We start from the raw sequence: 11494 nt of genomic DNA, 5'->3' as shown, positions 1-11494 counted from the left end.
CTCCTCTGATAGTTAGATAGTTTATTTTTTGGAAACCCCACAATCTGACAATACGAACAAATAAAAATGGAGAATTCTGGAGAGCGAGCAAAACATTTAAAAAAGGTTAAAACAAGATGGGTATCATGTTCCCGCTTCTTTTTAAGCAAGGCTTGGACCAGAAATAAACACACAAAAAATACAAGAATGTAATAAACTTTCGGGCTGTTATATACTTTTAAAATACTCAGGCTAATAAGGACCAATTCAATCTAATACAAAGATAACGTGTGTGGAAGTAAAGTAATGTGATAAGGTGACGAGAAGAATCAAAAACCATGAAAATTACATTGATATGGCATTGTTGAAAATGTGATACAGTGAATCAAGACACATTCTGCGCTCAGTCAATTATAAGAATGATTATCAGGAAAACACTAACTGACTAATCACGAGTATACATGTAGGCCCATATAATAAATGAAGCCAATGCTCTCAAAAACAGTCAACACACAAAACAAAAACACAAAGAGCGAATTATTGTTGAGTGTTCAAAAAAAATACTTTGAATCACATATTTGGATTTTCCTATTAGTGGTAAAAAGATTCAAAATTAGCGAACCCACAACAGTCAGTGAACTCCTGCTTATTGATCCCCTCGGTAGCTCTGTATTGGTATAAGTAAAACGATGATGAGTGATGCGAGCAAGAATACGACTCCATGTCAATGTGTGATGGTGTAAACTAGACCCTGGGGAGTTATGTAAGTGCACAAATAAAAATGGCTCAGTTTTTTCAGAATGTTTTTGGTAATTGATGGTATAGTACATGGTTCTTCTGCTCAGGATCGTTGGTTGGTGCATCATACTAAGGGTTAGCAACGCGCTTGCCATCGCAACATCGCAGGTTTGAATTCCGAATGCTCAGCGGTGTGGCGTATCGTGCTAAGCGTTAGGAAAACGCTCGCCACCGAACCTTTAGCTGAGAGGCCGTGCTATGCCATGATCAAACCGTCTTATCGGCTTTCTTCCCGGAATATTTATGTAAATCCTATTGCAGGTTTGAATACCATGCAAAATGGTTATGTGCGAGAGCATTGCTGGACCCTTCCTAGCCGTAGGGTGGTTCCCCGCCGATATGTTACGGCTTCCACTACCATCATGCCATGTTTCCGAAAACAAATATCCTAATAACTAATTCCATACCCGATATGGACTGGTAACCGGACGAGAGGCCGTGGCTCGCCATACAATTAAGTCGTTTTATTGGGTTTTCTCTCCACGTGATAAATATATAAATATTATTCTACCCAGGTTCAAATTCCATGGGGCGCGTAATTATGTGGGAAGCTATCGCTGGAATCCGCGGCCCGCGATAAATATGAAATTCCTGAAACGCCACCTAGTGAATGTGCACTCTCAGGCTGGTTGCAAAAACTTTTATTTCGTTTCGTTGCCGAAGCTTCATCAAGTTTTGTGATGTTTTCTGTTAAGATTGACGCGGTTGACATCACGCCAGCTCAAGTTGAAGGAAATTCACAAAATGTTTTCAAATCAACAAAGTTTGTTCTTCTGAAACCAAAGTAACTTATGTTGTTTTCGCTTGTAGAATTTGTCGTGGTGACACCGGTGAAGGATAGATTGCCTTATAACTAATTGCCTACCGGTACCTAGTCGGGACAGGAAAGTCGATAAATCAGCCTAATCATAAGGGCTATTCCAAGTGACACTACAGGACAATTCCAGAAATTTTGCATGTTGTTAAATTCAGTATATTTTCAGCTACATGTTTTGTTTCATTGTCCAATCAGTTGCTTTATTGAATATGTAAAAAATGGCACAAAAGTTGGTACACCTGGACGTGTCCAACCTTACTTAGTAGATAAAAGAATATAGTAATATATAGCGTGGCACTACAGGACGGCAAATCCACCATGCACTAACAGTACGTTGTGTTGTGCTCTAAATTTTTGCGATGGTACATTAAGAGTCCATAATATTTTCGGGTGCAGTAGTTGAACTACCGCTCTATGTGTTCCTCAAGTTACTTAATGTAACACTGTAAATCCATGCCAATAATGTGCATATTGTATGTGACACTACAGGACGTGACACTACAGGACATTTTTCCACTTTGGAATAGCGGCATCTATCATCTCTTAAAATTCTGGTAATAAATCGTTAAATGGGTGAAGAAATGTCCTACAGCACTGCAAACATTTAAATCTACTAACTTAAATCCAGTGCGTCAATTTTATATGAAATAACTGTACCACACAATCAAACACTTTGTGTCAAGAATCATCACAAAATATGGCAATTATACCAAAATTTCTACACTTCAGGCCATTTTTTTTTAAACCATCAAAAACCTGGGTGAAATTTTAAATTGTTCAATTGTTAAATTCCAATTACTTTCACTACACTTTTTAAAAAATTGATGGAATTCCACTTTTGCTTGGAATGGCCCATAATGTCACATGCAAACCATAACCTCAGAGTTAAGCTATCTGTTTCAGATGGATGGAATCATTCGTGGGGGTGGTGTGGCGCATAACGGGAGTGCTGCAGTTCTAAGCCCCATACTGCTGCACTGCCATCACAGGGCTGCGGGGCATAGAATAGTAATCGGATAAGAGGCCGTGGTTCGTCATCTGATTACTCGTCTTATCGACTTCCCCCACCTTCAGGATACATTGAAACCTTACGATTGTAAAACTATCTTTTTCAGATGGGTCTCAGATGACTCTGCATCTCTCTGTGTTTTATGTCGCAATAAATTCAACCAAATAAGGAGGAGACATCACTGCAGGTTGGTTTCATTCAAATTGGTTTTTAGTCCATGATCCTCGGTCCCCCTAGTGGGCCGCTAGCAAGCGCCTTCACTAGTTGCCAAGTCCCACCCCCTGGCAATGAATTGGGCTTCCTTGAATTGATAGTCAATGCCTTCATATTCTCTCTGTATTTCAGGTGCTGTGGCCTGGTTCTTTGCTCAAAGTGCTGTTCAAACCGAGTTCCAGTTCCGCAGTACATGATTGATACACCTGAACGAGTTTGCAATGCTTGCCTTCCTGTTGTGTCAAGCGTGACAATGTCACACTCCAATGATCATGTGAGATAGATTGATAATATTGCTATACTTTTACATGATTGCAATTATTATCGATGCCATAACTTTGCTTAAGATTAAGTCTCCTTTACTTCTGAGTGAGTGCCCTTATTAACTTAGCTCAGAGATGAGTCTTATTTATTTCTGAGTGAGTGTCCATAACTCTGCCCAGAGATGGGTGTCCTTTACTTCTTAGTGATAGCACATAACTTTGCTCAGAGATGAGTCTCATTTATTTTTGAGTGAGTGCCTGTAACTCTGCTTACAAATAAGCCTCCTTTACTTCCGAGTGAGTGCTTGTAACTTTGCTCAGAGATGAGTCTCCTTTACTTATGTGTTGGTGTCTGTAACTTTGCTCAGAGATGAATCTTCTTTACTCCTGAATGTCTTCTATACCTACTGTGTGTGAGTGAGTTTGCTTAGAAAAAGCTTTTTCATACTTCTCTGAGAGAGTGATTCCAGCAAATAGAAATCTTTTTGCCTCATTTGCATTTCTCTTTCTACAGGAATTCCATGAGCGAGCTGTCTCTTCTCTTGAACTGATCTGTCGCGATAACCCTGCGTCTGTCATGTCACTAGGAGGCGCCCAAACACTTGTATATTTGGCGAAATTATTGAATGCCTCCAACATGAAGATACTGGTCTGATTTCAGTTTTATTTTGTTCACCCAGTAGTGATTCATGGGTACTCCCGTAGTATGTGTACCAGGTTAGGGTTATGCCATAATTTTATTCCTTATATCATTTTTTCAATATTTACATAATTTTAGTTCTATTGAGAGTTCGGGGACTGTCTGTGTTAGCCAAGGGAATATACCCCCTGCCCATAGGTTTCAGTCTCTTTATACAACTTGATGTAAAATAGGCGAAAAAAATTAGTTCCTGTATATTGGTACACACACTTCTGGAGCGCCCATTTTCCATCTGTAAGACTGGCTCATGATTAGGCTTACCATGAAACAAAAACAATGCGGATTGGACAAACCTTGGTTCGTTTCTGAGGCTTAGTAATATTCTCCTATTAATAATATTTGAATCACTCGGAAATGTACACTTTCTCTAACGTTCAGAGACTAAATTGACGTAATAAACATATAATACTTTTGACCTAACATTATAGTAGTCCTCTCCCTCTCTAACTGAACTAGTGGAGTGAGTCGCAAATAAGTGATAAATGGCCTCACAAAAAAAAACTATTTTGTATTGATATTAACTAAAACGTTTTTATAACTGCCATACCGCATGACCGGGATATTTAATTAAGTCTATCGGTCTGGATGCCGGGACAGCTTGTCAAAATCGGGACTGTCTCGGCTAACTGAGACGTATGGTAAGCCTACTAAGGATTCAACAGTGTCTGTTGCATGACCGCTATCAAATAAATTTTAATTTTCTCATCGTCTAAATGTATGGATTGGTGCTCATAAATGGCTTGCATATTTAAAATTACTATTTATATTCAATACTTTCAACCAATTTCTATTAAAAAGTGCCTACAGCTAGCTTTAGTGCACCCAGCATGTAGTCGTCGTGTCTTGAATGAACTTTTCTCGGAGACAAATTGACTGCTCATTATAACCTTTTCCTCATTCTTGCACAGAACAGCATCACGGCTTGCCTCCATACTCTTTCCCTGCACTCTGGCGCCATATCATGGTTATCTGAGATTGGGGTGATAGATGCGGTCAACCATATCCTGCAAATTTCAAGCTCTGCGTCTGATCAACCAACCATGGCAACTGAAGCTTTAAATACTCTGAGAATTTTTGTTAAAACCAGCGATGATTTGAAGAGAAAAGGTGATTATAGATATTATGATGAAATCCTGTGAGACGGTTCTATAAAACCGGTGCAAACCGGCTGAATCCCACCACTGGTGATAATTATGTTCAAAAATGCTGGTCGTTTACGGCTTTCTCCACCGTCACAGCCAATGTATACAAAGCAATTAAGTGGTTAACTCAAGGTGGTCCCAACCTAGTGGTAAGCGCCCGTGGCACATTCTGTGCGGCCGGCTAGACGATTTTTTTAAGCATCCCAAATTTGAAATTTTTATTTTTTATTTTAAATCTTTTGGCTTTTGGCATTCCTCTTACTCAGGATGAAAATGAAATCATATCTTATGACGGGTCTCGCATAGTTTCGTACAACAATTACTTCTAGTGGGCGTGACATAACAATTTTTGCATATGTCATTCCTAACCCCCACCTGACCACCTGACTACGCCATCGAAAAATTATGTCATAACAGTCATGTAATAAGGCCCGCCATAATATTCGGATGATCATCCAAAACATGCAGACGATGACTCCAAGTCGAGCGAGCTATTTCTCTCAATTTATGAAAGAGATCGCTGGCATTAGGGAGTTTGTTATCGTTGGCGCAGATGCCAGGGCGATCGTAGCTATGCTTTGGCAAGCTATATGACGTAATTTTATCGACTTTTCTCTTTGTGGGAGTAAAGCCACTCAAACAAAGTTTTTACTTCAGCTGTCATCAGTGGATGCGTTCCTCCCCTACTCGACCTGAGTGAGAGTGACAACCCGTTTGTTTCTCTTATCGCCATGACAACGCTTTGTCTCATCGCGGAGTGTCGAGACAACCACTCAGCGATCCTCTCACAGAAGAACTCACTCAGAAAGTTGCTGACGAAAATCTCAAATTCAAAAGATGAGAAGGTTTATATTTATAGGACTACTGATGTGTTTTGTACACGTTCGCTCTGAACAAAGCTCTGTACATGCAGCCACTGAGATATGAAGAGGTTTTTAGAAGAATCATGATCTGTCTGATTCGGCATTGATTCAATTTATTGCACCTTCAGCGGTGGGTATAAAATCTAAAACTGCATTCTACCTAGAAAACATTTTTGGAGGTTTAATTTTGTACAAGTGGGACTTCCCCGTGGAGGAATTATATGCATGGAATTTGGCAACTAAAACATGCAATGAATGCTTGACTTGCTTCAAGCATAATTGCTTAATCTACAATTCAGTGGCTCCAGCTTCAAGTGACCGCTAATCCGCTACCATAAAATATCAGCCCGTGTCCATGGAATCTCGAACCGATTTTTGACGTCCTCTCCACTCAGATGCCTATGATACTTAGATTAAATAAATATCCCAAAATCCCCCCTACTCCCCAGAAAAAAAAAATCTTAGTGACTAAAATATTATTGCAGGAAGTGGAAATAATCCTTCGTATCATGATGTTGATGTCGGCAGGGAATGCAGAGACAAAACACATGTAAGTTGTGAATTCTTATTTCTAATGTTTCAGGTACTCGCACGTTTCGCTTCGAACAAGGCATTTTGTTGGCAGCCACTGACATCTCACGATATGTACGAAGCTACTGTTATTTGAAAAAAAAACAATCTTTCTGTTTCTGCATTGCCTAGTCAATTTATAAGGGCAAGGAAAGTCTGCAAATCAGATCTGTAAATTTTGGAAAGCGATTGGCTCTAAGGGCTGGGTCAGTCGGGCTGATGTACAAAGCGGATGCCGTGGCTTGGTCGAACTGGGTGAAGCTTGCCGGCGCGAGCTCGAGCCTGCGTCCGTTCCCTATCCATAGGCTGCCGCTATCCGGCGAAACCACAGTCAGTTTTTACTCTGTGTGAGATGGAGAATTGATGTCGATATGAGGCTTTACGAAGCCTTGTTTAAAGCAGAAGACGTAACTAAGCATATTTTTACAGGATAGTTTGCGAAGATTCATCAGTTGGTTCTGTGATGTCACAAGTAATCAAGTCACGGTCTAGTAACCCTCAGATTCTATCAAACGCAGCATGTGCAATCGCCAACCTCGCTACAAGCATTGATGATCAGGTGAGTAAATGGAAGGGGGATTTCCCTGTTTTTATATCCATTATCTGTAAATGTTAAATATAATTCACAACAGCACATATCTAGGCCTTAAAACACATTTTAAGGTTTTGAGAAAAACACATTTTTGTTAATCCTGGATCTGTGCAAGGAAACCTAATAATGAATGCTCTACCTAAACTAAAACAAGTACAGCTTTGAACCCTGGTTCATAATTACAAAAAATCAAAAAAGTCTTTGTGAAATATATGGCAAAAGCTGATTTGGTATTACTATGGCAACATGTGCTAGTGAGTTTTAATTCTGCAAGTGAACATTTCAGGGAATCAGTTCAAACGCTACCATGGTGCTATAAATTACAAAACACATTAGGATTTCCTTCAGAAATAAATGAATTGCCTTAATTTAAATGTGTTTTCAGGTTGGTCTACAAAGCAGCCTCCAAGCAATCGTATCGGTGTTGGATCGTCCGCAACCTGGCTACGTTATTGTGCACTTCGTTCGAGCTTTTGGGAATTTCGCAAAACATGAAATCCATACGAATACTTTGGTAAGACCAGTAGTCTTCAAACTTTTATGATTCGTGATTTTTCAGAGGCCCAACACCAACACAACTACCCCCCCCCCCCTCCCCCTACTCTTCTACAGAAAAAAAATAATTTAATTGTAGGGGAACGTAAAAGAAAAAATGGATTACACTCATTTGAGATTATTACTGCAGGGTTGTACAAAACGAATCGAATATTCGAAATCATTCGAATATCAAAGTATTCGAATACCTTTTCGGCTCATTTCCGAATAATTACGAATAGTAGTCACTTTTCGCCGTAAACACGGTGTTTCGTTTTACCGGAATCTTCAAACGACTTTTTACGCTTTCTCACGTATTGTAATGACGATGAAATAGAGTCGGCATTTTGATTGTTTATATTCAGCGCGAATGTACGTCGCATAGTGTTGCGACACATTTGCACGTTTGCGTTGGTGGACATTGCCGACATTCGTCTTTTAATTCACAAAATCATTTCCATTAGTCGAAAAATCGACAATCCCCGTATTTCCCGGTCGCTTTTCTAGACCCAATTTTGGCTTGATTTTTTTTGGGGGGGGGGGGGGCGCCTTATAGAGAAACCATGTTTATTTTATTTCTATGTGGCCTGCTTATTTTTCGCATTAGTCTTCTCAAGCATAATTTGTGCTAACCTTATATTTGGTTCTTATGAGTCTGCCAATCATGATATTTAATCGTAGGCCGGTTATCGTTACTTAAAAGAGAAAACACGGCCACCGCCACCGAGATAAAGTACCGGTAAGTGATTTATGACCCTTTGGTTTTGCCGATTCAGCAGAAAACGACAGGGACATGAAACACAGCTGTGAAATAACCCGTGGACGTACCGTGTGGTACTTATCACATTTCAAAATTATTTCAACATTCGGGTTGATAGGTTGTCCAAAATGATTGCCGCTTTATAATTTAAATTTACCGCTTCGTTGTTGAGAATAGTTAATTCCGTGAGTATGGTTCTACCAAACAAACATGATCTGGTTCTGTTCGGACCCTATAAAATTATAGATTGTTCAAAATGATTGTGATTTTTAACTTAAAATTACCGCTTTATTGTTAAAAATAGTTAATTCTGTGAGTATGATTCTACTAAACAAACGTGATCTGGTTCTAAACATTATTATTAGCGCATATAAGCATAACTGAACAACAGGGAAAAATTTTTCTACCCGTCTTCTTGGAGGCCTATATGGAAAACCCCCTTTTTTTGAGTGCTAAAAATATACATCGTCCTATTTGCCATGTAGACTTATTAGCCGGGAAATACGGTATCTATAGCCGTAATTGTTACGATATCCAATAAATTGTCACAAGTTGGAAAATTTATTGGAAAAATACTCTCACCCGCTTTCTGGCAAATAATTTTGATAATGATGGTCAAAAGTATCGATGATGAAAGTATTAATACCAAATACCACGGGTATTTGTGGGCATGAAATGTGTGGTAAACTGCCCAATTATAATTAATTTCGGATTCGTATTTACAAAATATTAAAACTATTATAACTCAAAAATACAACGGCGATTTGTGGACTTGAATGTGTAATAAAGTATAAATTATTTTTCCGACTTGTGACAATTTTTTCGTGAGTACGAAAAGAAATAAGAATCAAAAATTAATTATATTCGGGCACAATATCACGGCATTCTGTGGACATAAATTTTGAGGCAAACTCGCGATTGATATTCATTTTTGATTCCTATTTTCGTATTTACAAAATACAACGGTGATCTGTGGACATTGAATGTGTGGTAAACTACCCGATTATAAATAGTTTTTGAACCCTATTTTCGTATTTATAAAATAATAAAAGTATTATTACACAAACATACAACGGCGATCTCCGGACTTAAAATGTGTGGTAAAGTTCCCGAATATAATTACTTTTTGATTCGTATTTTTGTACTCACGAAAAAATTGTCACAAGTCTGAAAAAGAACTCATACTTTATCCCGCTTTTTGACAAATAATTTGGATAATGGTTGGTATTTAAAAGTATGGGCGTTTTACTAGGATGATTTTGTGTTGCGCACGCATTCAAATCCATCACCGATACCACTATTTAAAATGCCTTGTCGTATTATTTTAATTCTGTTAATTAACACAACTCATGTTATATAAAATATATATCGCAATAATCTGCAAACATGAAATGCCTGGTAATATAGCCAGGTTGTAGATAGAAGTTATTCCATTGTTTATTGTGTGAAAATTCCTTCATACACTTAGATTCTATTACTGGATTTTATTTTTGAAGTATTCGAAATTTCATATTCGAAAATAATAAGTACGAATGTATTCGAAATAGTGAACTATTCGGTATTGGCCATCCCTGAATTTATTAGTCTTCGATAAATGACGAATCGAGTAGCGTTATATCCAACACCAACACTGAGCATTGTTTGTTTTTTCAGCTCGCCAACATGGGAAACATTATGAAGTTTCTAGATGGCACACATGGCCCGAAGATAAACGGGCATGCAGTGAAATGTATTTTCAATTTGTTAAAGCACAGGAGAGCCGAGACAGTCAAGCAGATTTCTAGGTTTGTTGATTCGTGTTCGCATTTACATTGTGCCCAGGCCATTATCATCCTCAGATAATGGCATTCTGCCTTATGAGCAAAATTTATTACTCCTGAAATATGCGTACCAAGATGGTGACACCGGAACGTAGTATGCATACCAAAATGGTGACACCGGAACATAGTATGCGTACCAGCTTAGGGTTAGGCCATAATTTTATTCCAATTTTCCCTATTTTAGTTCTATTACGAGTTTAGGGACTAGCCAAGTGACTCCTGTAGTCTTTGTACCTCAATTGATGGCTTAACCTTAACCTGGGAAACATACTACGTTCCGGTATCCGCCATCTTGGTATGCATTCTTCAGGAGTGCCCAAAATCCACTATTAAAAATCTTTTTCAGGTTTGGAACAGACAATCTTATCTTAAGAATAACGGAGATGGAATCTGTCATGCTTGAATTGTTACGATCACTGGACCGTGAAGCGTTGTCGTTGGAGACAAGTTAACTCAAAATGAATATAAGCCTAATTAGTTCCGAAGTATAAATTCAGTATATTGGTCTTTTCATCTGTGTATTTTTTAATTCAACTGTACTTAAATTGAAACAATGATCAACAAATATCATTCAGAGAGTCCCCCTCCCCCAAAAAAGAAGGGTCTGGTTGTATTTTACGCTGATCTACAAGCGTAGTGCCCAGATGATCACCATGACGCACCTTTTTGATGAAGCAATGAAACATTTCAGTGACTCGTTGAATCCCAGTGCAATACTTCAAATATCTTTTATTGCTCGAATTGTATATATATAAAAGCAAACCTGATTCTCAATGTGTAGCTGGTTTAATAATAGTGACAAACTTCATAAGTATTTGATAAGGTGCTCTCGAAGTATGTGAACCAAGATGGCGGACTGGAACCTAGTATGTTTACCAGGATAGGGTTAGGCCATAATTTCAGGTACAAATACTACGGGAATCAGTTGGCTAGTATCTGAACTCTAATAGAACTAAAATAAAGAAAATAGGAATAAAATTATGGTCTAACCGTAATCTGGTACACATACTGCGTTCCGGTGTCCGCCATCTTGGTGCACATACTTCTGGAACGCCTTTGATAATATTCAAACAATAAACATATATCATTGTAAACTCTTGGATTTGAATGGGACACGTAGTCACTGAAAAGCTACTTTTTTTTTTCAATTCTGTCCCGAGTCGTATGAGATCTGATATTTCACTCATAGTTTATTCTGGTATTATTAATGGGAACACCTTTTTATTGCGTGTGGGAACACGTTGCTCCGTTACACTTTTTCGCCAATCTTTTCAGCAAACTTGGTGCTCTGCTCTTACTGTACTGACATTATTATTTGAGTCCGGATTTTTTGCCAAAATTTCTGTGCAATATTTTCTTATCACTTTGTATTTATCTAATTTTACCTCTTTGATTTGAAAGCGTTGATTATAAGAAATCAGTTTGGCGTCAAAA

At 38.4% G+C, this 11494-nt stretch overlaps 1 protein-coding gene across 2 annotated transcripts; it reads left to right on the top strand.

Moving 5' to 3' along the window:
- The first annotated feature begins 1404 nt into the window (after positions 1 to 1404).
- On the top strand, positions 1405 to 11494 carry LOC120348043 (uncharacterized). 2 transcript variants are annotated; one of them, XM_039418150.2, is made up of 11 exons: positions 1405 to 1561; positions 2710 to 2790; positions 2949 to 3090; positions 3594 to 3728; positions 4688 to 4886; positions 5579 to 5766; positions 6270 to 6334; positions 6784 to 6913; positions 7332 to 7460; positions 9894 to 10024; positions 10407 to 11494. In XM_039418150.2, exons 1-11 carry the CDS (start codon positions 1458 to 1460, stop codon positions 10510 to 10512), a joined length of 1410 nt encoding a protein of 469 aa, XP_039274084.2. In that variant the 5' UTR covers positions 1405 to 1457; the 3' UTR covers positions 10513 to 11494. The 2 variants fall into 2 exon arrangements, with proteins under 2 accessions (XP_039274084.2, XP_039274085.2); XM_039418151.2 differs by lacking the exon at positions 1405 to 1561 and adding an exon at positions 1635 to 1923.

The sequence above is a fragment of the Styela clava genome, chromosome 11 (genome assembly GCF_964204865.1).
Source record: "Styela clava chromosome 11, kaStyClav1.hap1.2, whole genome shotgun sequence".
Taxonomy (NCBI): domain Eukaryota; kingdom Metazoa; phylum Chordata; class Ascidiacea; order Stolidobranchia; family Styelidae; genus Styela; species Styela clava.
This window is presented reverse-complemented; position numbering and strand designations above follow the sequence as displayed.